At 42.5% G+C, this 12,820-nt stretch overlaps 1 protein-coding gene across 4 annotated transcripts in view; it reads right to left on the reverse strand.

Annotated features, from left to right (window-relative positions):
- LOC134537007 (uncharacterized) overlaps positions 1–12,820 on the reverse strand; it is a 221,554-nt gene that overhangs the window by 86,634 nt on the left and 122,100 nt on the right. For 3 of the 4 annotated variants that reach the window (XM_063377179.1, XM_063377177.1, XM_063377178.1), the window contains exon 2: positions 5,768–5,890. The exons of the other annotated variant lie outside the window; for it this stretch is intronic. In XM_063377179.1, coding sequence (XP_063233249.1) covers positions 5,768–5,869 — 102 coding nt within the window. In that variant the 5' untranslated portion in view covers positions 5,870–5,890. The remainder of the gene's footprint in view (positions 1–5,767; positions 5,891–12,820) is intronic. 4 annotated transcript variants of the gene reach the window in all.

Here is a 12,820-nt window from a genome sequence, read left to right on the forward strand (position 1 = left end):
ACCTGAAAGTGAACGAGTTTTTGGACTCCGGCCGATCGCAAAAAAATGAATCCGCGCGCGCGAACTGTGTGGCCGGGTTTCGCAAGAAGCAAAGGAGCAAGGTTGTTCGTGAGCGCGCATTTTCCGGTCTCCTACCTATCGGTCTCTCTCTCTCTCTCTCTCTCTCTCTCTCTCTCTCTCACGAGAAGTTACTCCCGCGAGGGACCTCGATAAGGGACGGGGGGGGAGGTCTCCTCGGACGCCTAATCCGTTTCCGAAGTTCTCGAGAGAGAGAGAGAGAGATGGAGAGAGAGATGGAGAGAGAGAGAGAGAGAAAAGTGTTATTAGTTTGGCGAAGTTGCCGCCCGCGAATGGGACGCATGCCTGCATGCTCCTTGCAGGGGCAGCAAGCGCCCCCCGCCCCACCCCCCTCTACCCGCTCCAAGCCATATACCTCTGCGACCAAGCGCGGCTCCAAAGAGGAGTTGGAAGGAGTATTTACGTTTACTATCAGTCCGGTTCCCAGTGCGGACTTACAGCTCGGCCTGAACTGAACTAAAAAGCCTCTCCCTAGCACAAGATCAAGTCTTGTGGTTGCTGCTGCTGCTCAGGGCCGGATTTAGAGGTCTGGAGGCCTCGGGGCAACAGAGGAGCGGAGGCCCCCTGGCCCCAAATTATTTTACAAATAAAATGAACAATTTTGTTCAGTCGAGTTTTCCAATAAATAATTTATTGTGAAATCAAGTAGATTCTCTTAGTATTTAAAAAACATACATAAATATAATCGCAGACAAGAATTATATGAAATTAAATTTTAGTGTTAATGAATATTTCTGTTAATATTTCACAATAATATAATCATGTATGTACAAAGTACTGTAGGTAAAGGTAAAACAGCGAAAAAAGAATAAGTTATCAAAGGAAAAGATGTTTACTAGTGTTTGCTTGTCGGAATTTGAAAGATTTTTTTTTTCGAAGTCTCTATTGTGGGGGGGGAGGGCCCTCCGTTTGTGGGGGCCCCGGGGCTTTCGCCCCGTTTGCCCTCCCCTAAATCCGGCCCTGCTGCTGCTGCTGCTGCTCGATGCATGATTTCATCGTGTGATGCGGAAGCTGAAAACTTCGGATGTTTCAGTTGCACTTCTAGTCATTCCTGCTAAAAAAAAATAATAACGATACTAAAGTTGCAATTTCAAATTGTTATCTGGCGTCGCCAATAATATGCTGTATCACTCAACAGCAAAAGTTTTTTGTCGTCGAAGTCTGTGCTCAGGTATACAGGAAAACTAGCCTAAGTACCTGGCGTTGCTACTCGTGCTAAACACACGATACGGAACATAACTGCCAAAGTTTTGGAAAAAAAAAGGAGGGAAATTTTTTGATTTTAAAATTCCCACTGATTGCACAATCTCGGTGCATCAAAACTTCCGTCTAGCAAAATTGGGACGTCCATTTTCAGCTTCATTTTGTGGGAAGGCAGGTTAACACCTAGGCAAGATACCGTGGGAAAAGATAATAAAATATTCAAACAATTCGAGTTTATTTTTTTGTAATATGATTGATTATGCTCGCAGTTAATATTGTAAATGTATTCAGGGAACTGTTAACAAATAACTATAACAATTATTGGAGGTACTGGTACAACACAAAGCATAAATGCCCGGGCAAGAAAATCCGAACACGGTATTAATGCGAACACTACTTTGTACTGACACAATTTTTTTGAAAAATGGAAATAAACCATATTTACAAATATCTGTAATTTTACATGAATATTTCTGTTTCATCTGCAAAAAAAAAAAACAATGAATGGACAACAGACATGGAAAAGTTTGTATTCGGGAGTGCGGAGTCTAGACTGGGCTAGTCTGGGAACTAGATGTTGTTTGAATCAAAGTTAGATTGACGTTGAAGAGCCGAACCAGGGGTTTTGACCCTAGGAGGGGGGAGGGGGGAGAGGGGGGGGGGCAAGACACCTTCCTCACTAGCAGGAGGCGGGGTCGGTAACCCAATAATCTCGGCCTCAAGGGGTGTGATGGTGAGGATGAGGAGGGGGGGACCACTGAGTTTGTTCGACGACAGAGACCAGAGCAGTTCCAAACACCGCCCGGTCGCGCCGGTGACTCGAGACGCCCCTGGCGGCGGGAAACAAAAACAACTACGCGCTCTCCCGAAACCCCACCACGGGACGTGAGCGAAGTCACCAAATGGTGCGCGCTTGGTGCTGACATGTGGCCGCTGGCACGAGTGACAGCGAAACCATCCACAAACGACAGTACAACACACAAGTAGAAAAACACACCGGGACGAATCGACACAGACCAAGAACTTCAACGGTTAAACTGTCAAATACTCACAAGTCCTTTCCGAAGGAAAGCAACGAGAAGGAAAAAAAAAACAGGTTCGAACACAAGGTGATCGTGGTCAAAAAAAAAAAACGCCTGGATGAGCAGGGAAGGAGGGGGAAAAAAGGTATTTTTCGTTAAAAAAAAAGGGGGGGGGGTTGTCCGTAAAGTCGGTTTACGGACGATAATTTTACGTGATAAAGTCATAACATAAGAAAACATTGATGAAAAATTGCATACTTTTTAATGTTCAAATATTATTTATAGTTTTTGAAAATTTAATTTAAATAATTTGTTTAAATATAATCACGAACAATTAGTTAAAAAGCCCGCCTTAACCTGTTTGATATTATAGAAGATTTTCTCGCACGGTGGTTGGCCGATTCTTGCACGCTCGGCTCAGGCGGAACGTCAATTAGTCATGCTTTTTCGTGCGTGCAGCCGGCGTTCATCAATAAATTTTTTGTCACGTTCCGCCTGAGCCGAGCGTGCTAGCGGTAGAGAGGCACGATCGGCTTGTGACACATCTATCTCTCTTTCTCTTAACACTCCATCGGCCGATGCGTCCGCGAGTGGAAGAGAGACAGCGGCAGCACACAACCTACACGTGAACTGTTTTGTCAACTGTTTATAAAGTGAAGTGAAAAGTTAATGTGGTTTCCATTGTTTATTACAACAACAATTGCAGCAAAAAAAGGTAAATAATTCTTGCATTTAAGAATTTGATTAGCGATATAATCTCATGTATTGTTCTTTGATTATTTTAAAAAAAAGTAGCATCGGTCGGCGAGTGCAGTAATAATAGGTTATGTTACAATTATGACTAAATAATTATCATCTCATATAAACGATCGTAGAAAAAGTTAACAGATTTTATTTAGTATTCAATGAAAAAAAAATTGTAATTTTCAATTAAACTCCTTTGTATTACACAAAATAATGATAATTCAGTGACGATAACTCAATTCACTTCATAAACGTATGCAATTTTTCATCAATGTTTTCTTACGACGTTATCACGTAAAATCATCGTACGTATACCGACTTTACAGACAACCCCCCTTCTTCTTTTTTTTTTTAATGTTCATCCAGTATCACGGGCGCCTCCAACAACTTGCCTTCCCGGGGGCAGCCCCCCCCCCCCTACAAGACAGCCTGCTGGGAAACTGAGACAATGCTAGTGCCGACGGCGCTAATCGAGTTTCCGGAGACGTGTTTGCGACTGGAATTAGCGTCAGCCCTTCCTCCCCCCTACCCCCTCTTCCGAACCACTCTCAGCACCAACACCGCACCGGTATTGGTTACAGCTGAAAGACGCGACTCTGTTCCAACTCGCTCTCATCCAACTGGTTTCGCGGGAGCGCGACTGGAACAGACAACAGACTCCTTCCAGAGTTGCGAGGTTCACAGACAACTCTCGCAAGTCCCACACGTCGATCACTGCCGCCAGTGGTACCACTACCACAAAGCACAGCCGCTCGTGCGTATATGCGCGGTGGTTGCGGTCACGAACCTGCTGTGCTCCTGTTTCAAGTTCTTTTTAATATCTAACGCTGACAACTTGTCTGTGTTTGTTTACGTTCTTTGGTTATCGAGGGCCCCGCCTCGTCAGGGGTGTGTGTGTGTCAGCGAGGCGGGATGATAAGCGCGACGCTCGCTGGTGCTTCTAGCGCGGTGTCTCCTCTGGACTGGCGCGCAGTCTTCTCTCAGTGCACTGGGCGGTGACCGTAACATTATATGGCTGAGAAATGAAGATAAAAGGTGTAATGCTAAGGGCCCTTGAGTGCTTTCAAGTATCTAAACCGGGGCGTTTAATGGCCTGAATATTATTCTGAAAACTTTCGTTTTTTAGCCATTTTCACACTCTCCTTAAAAATTAAGTTTTGGAAAAAAATAATACGGAATGAAAACGAATAAAAGCAAAATAATTTAGGATACTGCTCCTTTTACTTGCCCCAGCAACTCTCGGGTGTTCGAGTCGCTTGCTCCGAGTCGCCGCGTGTCACCTCGTATATTCCGATTAGAAGGCGGCCGGCGAGGAGGAACCGAGCCGAAACAAACAGACCCCCCCCCCCCCCCCAAAACCAAGTTCATCCCACTCTCACCGAAAATAAATCGGAAAAGGTAAGTTCGCAGTGAAATGAAATTTCCTTTGCTGATTGGGTTTACGGGTGGAAAATCTTCATCCCTAGCTACCTATTTCTTTCCCAGTCGGGTCAGACTTCACCTGCACGAATAAAAACATGTAACTGTTCGTTCGTTCAAAATATTTAATCTCCGTAAGTTCTTCACCAAACGCTTCGAAATTTTGAAAAAAAAAAAAAAAAAAAATTGCATTTGAATACGCCCGTGTTTTTATACACCTATGTCAAACCTGTGACAGGTAAAAATATAGATAGTTAAAAACATAGAAGTTAAATATTTTCATTGCTGTAGAGTGACATATATAGAGCTATATAGATAAAGGTATATAGAGGAGAGAGATGACGTGAGGTAGATATACAAGTATATAGAGAGATGGATGGAGGGATAGAGAAACAGAGAGAGAGAGAGAGAGAGAGAGAGAGAGAGAGTAAAGAGATGCTTTGTATACCTATGTGTACCAACGTCAAACAAATTACAAAATTTTTAATTGAGGCACTGCTAGTTTGTAAATGAAATAAATGGAATACTAAACTAATGCGGTTGTTTCTGCCTGAGAGTAAAAATTCCAAAGTCCTATATTTTTTTTAATCTGAAAAAAAATATCATTGTGTTTTTGTCTGGTGACAGAATGATCGCCAATTCTCGCACGCTGAATAAATAAGCTTTGAAATTTGAGAACACGTAACCTTTCATGCCTCTAAGGACTAGAGGCCAATGATAAACACCTAAACAAAACACCTTACCGAATCACGCGCGACCGGGAGAGAAAAGTGAAACGAGGCGGCAGCAGCCATTGAACACCTGAGATCGACTTCGTTAAGCACTTTTATGTGGGACATAACCCCTCACCAAAAAAAAAAAAAAAAGCGCGAAATTTTGCTGAACGACGTCGTTTGTTCACAAGCTGCTGTCCTTGTTGAGAGCATTGAATGTATGTGTGTGTATGTATATGTATATATATATATGTGTGTATATATATATATATATATATATATACACTCTACACACTCGTGCAAATGCCACCTGTTCATTGGCTGCTGACTTGTGAGTCGTCTCGACTGAGTGTCTGTGATTCGACACTTCTTTGAGCGAGGGTCTCTGATTGGCCCTCTTTGCTCCAGATTAACAGTGAACCAGTGGTAGAAGCAGCGCCAAGGTATAATTATTTGAATTGTAGCATATCACGAAATGAATCCGCGAATTTTGCAGGTCTCTAGTAATCATTAAAGACTGGAACTATCCTCGGACGTGCTTCACGGTAAGGGATGCATCTAGGACCTAGGACAAGTGCACATGCTCACCAGGGTGTAGACGCCGCTAGCGACGGCCGCGTGCTTGGTGTGGGAGCGGCAGCAGCCGACGCCAGACAGCGCGCCGTACGGCAGCAAGATGGCCGCCTTCATGGCCGGGCATCACACGTCGGTCTGCAACAAACAAGCCGGCGGCCAGCCTCTTAACCACGGTCCTGGGGTCGTTACCGCAACGCAGAAATACCACAACGCCGAATGTCAAAATTGACCACAACGCCGAAATACCACAACGCCGAATTTCAAAATCGACCACAACGCCGAGAGCTAGAAAACTGCTGTGTACCACAACGCCGAAATAACAACTGGATGAATTTGTGTGTGTTTCTTAAATGTACCTTAACGCCGAAATACCACAATGAAACCTAACCTTACCTAACCTAACCTAGCGTAATATAACCTAACCTAACTTAACCTAGCCAATCCTAGCCTAACCTAGTCTAATCTAACCTTTGTGGCAGTCCTCTAATGACATTTTTCGGCGTTGTGGTGCGTCCCCCGGTCCTGCCACCACAGACAGTGGCGTAGCTGAGGCGACTGGCGCTTCTGGTGGCCAGACTTCAAAATGGCAGCCCCTCTTGGATTAAAACAGGGGGGGGGGGGTGTTCAGTACGCTAAACCGTCGCTAAACCAAAAGGAACGCAAATTTATTAGGTCTTTGGAGGGTCAAATCTGCGATGCAGCCTATTTCGAATATATATATATATATATATATATATATATATAAACACACACACACATACATGTATGCATGTATGCGATCATTCAAGATGCTATTATGCAAGTGCGCAAGTAAACGAATAAAAATTGTCCTAGTTGGTAACTATGCAGTAGTTATAGTACACGTCTGTATGTGTGAAACTATGCAAGTGTGCAAGCATGCAAGTGCATATATATATATATTCATATATATATGTATATTGTATATTGTTTATATATACATGTACATACACACATAAATATACGCACATTCACATTGGCACAAACACAAATAAATATATATAATTTAATGATTTAATGTATTTTTTTGGACTTACGCCGTTGCAGTTTTGCACTGTTTGTCATGGAAAAAATTCCAAAATGAAAATCATTGTGTTTATGTGTTTGCTGTGTTGTCCAAGAGTTTGTTGTCTGCCTGCATTTAATCTTGTCTTGTCGTTGTTAGACCACTATGTTCGTCTGTGTTGTTATATTATTTTCTTCCATGACTGAGTTCCTTCAACGGAATTCTGGTGCTGTATGGTATTTATAGGTTGAACATTGTTTGTCCGTGCTGTCGTCATTGTGTTGCCCATAATACTTGTTTAGTTTCATCGCTGGTTCCGTTTGTCCGACATCAGCCGATTCAGTCTTGTTTTCTGTAAATTTTATTATCTTCATTTTTTTTTATTTTGGGAATTTTTCCACGACAAACAGTGCAAAACTGCGATTGCTTACGTTAAAAAAAAATTCATTAAATCAAAATTCCCCAATGCATGAATAATTTAAAGAATATATATATATATATATAAAGATTAAGAAATCACAGATGCTGGGTGTTAGCCCACTTTGAACCATTTTTACTCTCTCATCGCCAACTCTCACAAATCCTCTCAAGATATAAGGTTTTTTTCTTTTTTTTTTTCATTTCCAAGTCCGTAATTTATCTTGAAACGAACTTATTTTTTTTCCCTACCAAACGCAGTTTCTCGTGTAAGTGAAGGCGATCAGTGAAACTTGCCAAGTGGAGGGGGAGGGGGTGGGAGGGAGGGAGAGAGAGATAGAGAGAGAGAGAGAGAGAGAGAGAGAGAGAGAGAGAAAACCACGGAGGTACGCCAATCGCCTTCGTCGATATTTCAGCGCCTCTCAGTTCTCTCCGCGAACCAATATTTGCGTTTTCTGGGGGTATTAGTTTTCCGAGGTGGGTGAAAAAAAAATTGTTTTTCAGGCGGCAGGGACTTACGGAAGGGGCACTCCAAACAATCTCATTTTGTTAGAGTCGCAAAGCATGACGTCAGAGTTCCTTGCACCAAAATAACCAAGGCTGATAGTTAATTAACGCATTAGGCTCTGACAACACACTCACAATTGTACCTCCTAAGTTTAAATGCAATATTTTTAATGGTAAGTACCTACTGGCACTTGAATTAAATTAAAAAATGATTTAGATTTTTTAATTTTTATAATTTACTTTTAGAAAATATATAAGATTAAGGACAGAAATAAATCCGGGATGAATTCCACAGTTCTCTACGTGTTTTAGTAAAAACAGATATTATTGGAAAATGAACTAAAAAAGTCAAATTTAAAAAATATGTTTTTTTTTTAGTTTGTTAACACCTGTAGATTTTGGACAGCCCTTTCATGGGAGAACAAGTTTATAATTACGTGTTGGTATTTGAGTAATTTAGCAAAGTTAAATATGGTTTTAAGATATGTAGCTGCTACTACAACTCACTCGTGAAGTGAGCAGTTATCACAAATTATTTATTCCAATCATAAAAATAAGGAGAAGTTACAGTGAGTTGGAGACTATCTTGGCACAAAAACATATTTACAATAAATATATACTCGGAAATCTTGGGGGATTCTTTAGGCCACCATTTAGCCAGTAAACATCTACAGGTACCTTAGCGTTGATTTGGCGACAGGTTCACAATAGTTCCGCCACTCCCCTCTACGACTGTGGGCCAGCCAATAATCAGACAGCAGCAGGGAGACCGAATACCATCGACCAGCCAATAAGAAAGCAAATGAGTAGGGACCGGAAAAATTCGCGGTTTCGATGGCCTTCAGGATAGACTGCATATTCCCCTGTATACTTGGGCAAATAACGCAAGTTCATTGGCTTCTGACTTGTAGTCGTCTCATCTGGTCTGTCTGTGATTCTATCCATCTTTGGTTGAGAGTTTTTAATTGGTTGAGATTCGTTCAGATGAACAGAAAGCCAATAGCAAAACCATCTAAAATGTATATGTATTTGAATTTTAACCTATCACCGAATGAATCCGCGAATTTTTCCGGCCCCTATGAATTACTGGCATTAAAAAAAACAGTATGATAAAAGTACTCACGTAATATTTAAAATTCTTCATATTAAGTTTTATGAAATAGTAAATAAGTATGGCAATATTTGAACAATCACTGTATAGTCACAGGAGAAGTTTTTTTTTCTCTCGAAGACGTAGCATCACAGTTTGTTCACGCCTTGACGGGACTTCGAAACCAGGCCCTCTTGGTCTTCAGCCGACGAGAGGTCGACATCGCACTCATCGACAAGTTGAGTTTTTCTGAAGATGTTCCGTCCCGAAACGTCAGGAAGAGCGATGCCAAGATTAAACGAGCGCCCGAATTAGTTTTGGGAAAAGAAAAAAAAAATTGCAATTTTTCCATCCAACGTTTTTCCCCTTCATCGGAGACCCACCGGTGATAAATCCCGTTTTCACTTCACTTCCCCCGTTCAGCCATTCTAAGGTGGCTGCGGGGGAAGGAGAGAGTGAGAGAGAGAAAGGGGAGGGGGGAAGCAAGACGGCGATGAAACAAGCTACTGAGCTTGCTGATGAGCGGGGTCTCATCTCTCGGTTCGGCAGAAGGGAGGGGGAGAAGGGTAGCGTTTGCAAGCGCTGATGGGAGAGTGCAGTGAATGTAATTCTCTCGACGAGAACACTCACACTTTGCGTTGCTGATAAGCCCCTTGTGCTCCCGGGGGGCGCCTCTTGACAGGCGAACATCCCTTTAAGTCTCTTGGTCTTTTGTCTCAGACCAGCGCTCGCTCTTCCAGCTTAAGACCCGCAGTTCTATTCGAGATCTGAACGGACCGGTTTGTCGTTAACTGAGCAGTTAGCAATTCTTAAGGTGCCCGCCTCGTCAGGGATGTATCTGTGTTGGTGAGGCGGGATGATAAGCGCGACGCTCGCTGGTGCTTCTAGCGCGGTGTCCCCTCTGGACTGGCGCGCAGTATTCTCGTCGTCACAGGATAACTGCGAGATCTGAGCGGAGACTTAACATTTTATGGCGAGAGAAATGAAAATAAAGGTGTAATGCAGGTCCCTTAAGTGTTTTCAAGAATCTGTACTGGTTGTTTTACGCCTAAAAATTACTATGAAAACATGCGTTTAAACCATTTTAACTCTTCTAAGAACACAGTTTAAAAACTTAAACCGAAATCAAAAGTACTTTTCGGCCCTCGGCGAACGCTTAAATGCTTTTCTTAAGCAGACCGCACTCGGATATCTTGAGTAGTTTTGAAATCGCGTTGTTTTTCCTGAAGCTCTGCGCACCGCGTGTGCGCCCGGGTAGGCGGAGCCCTTAAGAGTCGTGTTGAAGGAAGCACAGGAATGAGTTGAATTTATTGGACAATCATATTTTGCGTCGCATCCTTGTATCGAAATGAAATTGTTTTCAAAGCAAAGAAAAAACCCGAAATCACACAGTTTACCCACGATAAAAAAACAACACATTTAGTTAAGTGAACCAGGATTGCGTGTATCGTACTACTAATACAATTTTTTTCAGTTCTTTCGTGTTTTCGTTGTAGCTACAGACCTGCGACATCCACGTCACTTTCTGGCGACGGGTTATAATAATTCTCAAACGCGTTTATCGTTGCAGGTCTATAGTTACAGACAGACAGGAGAAAGAATTCCAGACAAGATGTGTGTTAAACCTTCATATCAATGACTGTGTTTCGTGGTTTGTTGGGTTTATTTAAGGCGAATGTATACTGTCGGCACACCAATCGCACATGTGCGGAAGCGAATGGCCCAGCCAAACAGGGCGATGTCTTCTCTTGCAGACGGCCGCCAGTCACAATCGCTGGCATAACCTCATTGCAGTCTAATGAGCATTAAGATAAATACATGTCCCTCTCTCTAGTCATTAAGTGTGCAAACGGTTCCCAAAAGACGTTCCGTGGAAATGGCACAGGGGGTTCCGTGAGTCAGGACGAATGTCGTATAAATAGGGACCTGAAAAAATTCGCGGTTTCGATGGCCTTCAGGATAGACTACACATTCCCCTGTACACTCGGGCAAATAACGCAAGTTCATTGGCTGCCGACTTGTGAGTCGTCTCAGCTGGTTTGTCTGTGATTCCATCCTTCTTTGGTCGGAGAGTTGTTAATTGGTTGAGATTCGTCCAGATGAACAGTAAGCCAAAAGCAAAATCATCTAAAATGTTTATGTAGTATTTGAATTCTAGCCTATCGCCGAATGAATCCGCGAATGTTTCCGGTCTCTACGTATAAAGCAGCCACAATTATTTTCCAGATAACTTTCTTTCAAAGGAGTTGGGATTCCGGCCAAAAAAAAAAGTCGATCATAGGTTTCCTTGGCCGAAAAAAAAATAAATAAATCGGGAAGCGCTTATCTAGACCGCCCACCAAATAATTTCGCGGGTGGTATTTTCCAACGTGAATCGCGTCTCAGTGGGGACGCTGAGCCGCCCAGTGCTCACTCAGTGGTGCGGCCTTCTGCAGGAGGGGGGGGGGGGAGGGTGTGGTAAGGGTTGTGTTGGGAAGGGGAAGGGAAGATTAATCGCCGTGGAGTGGCGGCAGTGTGTGTCCGCCGCACGACGACCCCAGATAGGGGTGGAAGGAGGGGCGGGGGGCTGGGGGAAGTAAACAAACCAGCGACCCGCGACGCCACCGACCTCCTCGGCAAACACTATGAGGGGAGGGGGGAGGGGGAGGGGTGGTCGTGGCAGCCCCGCCCTCTGCCCCGCGTCTAGAGGTCGCCCGACGTACCCCAGGGCTCAACAACAATTAACAATTAATAGGTTTTTATTTTTCGTAATCGTCACAATACATGGTTTTGCAGGGTTATTTAGACATACCAGCAGTTTCCTGCTCTTTTGCCAAATTTTTACATATTAACACTTCAGTTTTTACATGGCACAGAATATATACATATCATAAAAGGAAACTTTAAAAAACCTTTTGTCTTTGCCTTTGGAGCCATTGGGCTCAATGTCTTCACATCACTGGGAAATGCACACATTATTACATTTAGTATTATTTACAAAGAATTAAAAATGAATAAATACAGATAAGTGTCCGGCGACACTTGTTCTGTCGAGACACCCGCCTGACCGGGCACACGTCACGTGCGAACAGCTTCACAAATAAACCCAACTCGATTTAAAAAAAAACTATTCAACGACAATCATATATATATATTTATTTATTTATCGTCTTTATTGGTGACGAAGTTAAGGCGGTACGCCTTTTCTTACACTTAGACCTAACCACTTTTCTGCAATTACATCAAATAGTGGAATATTAAAAATTAAGCATGATATAAGCAGATGTTGACTAAATATTAAGAAAACAAATTAAAATTTTAACTTAACGTTCAAATGTTAACTATTACAAAAGATTCAATCATAACTAATTTAAAGTAATAAGAAATTAAGCATGGACATACATAAAAAGGAAAATGATTAAACATACAGCAAATAGTTAAAAAAAAAAAAAAATAGGTGCTACTACATTGAAACCAGTCACTCGCACATTCACACACAGATTCAAGCAGTAGGGTAGCGGCGAAGTGGCCATGGTAAGCAGTTGTTACAAAGATGTTTTTGTTCATGAAAAGCATTTAAGAATACTTCCGAAAGCGGATGAAAAGTTTTTTTCATATTTCGTTTGTAAAAAAAATATATTTTTTTAGAAGAGTTTTCAGAATACATTTCATGCATGAATCATCCTGTTTGATTCTTGAAAGCACTCAACGGGCCTTGCATTACTTCTTCATCTTCGTTCCTCCGCCAAATAGTGTTTTATCCCAGTTTCCCTGCGCACGCCAGTCCACAGCCTTGCACCTTTAGAGGCGACACCGCGCTGGAAAGCATCAGCGAGAGTCGCACTTATCGTCCCCGTCTCAGTAGCACAGATACGCCCCTGACTAGGCGGGCATCGTGACAGTGTTCACATTAAATCTACGAAGACCGCTGATGAAAATTATCCAGGGATCTTCTTCGAATTACAAGTCCTGCGCTCAGTCACTTTGAACACGAAGTCATTAGAACAATCTTGGTGTATTAACAAATTATTGGAAAAATATTTTAAGT

The sequence above is a fragment of the Bacillus rossius genome, chromosome 11 (assembly GCF_032445375.1).
Source record: "Bacillus rossius redtenbacheri isolate Brsri chromosome 11, Brsri_v3, whole genome shotgun sequence".
Lineage (NCBI taxonomy): Eukaryota > Metazoa > Arthropoda > Insecta > Phasmatodea > Bacillidae > Bacillus > Bacillus rossius.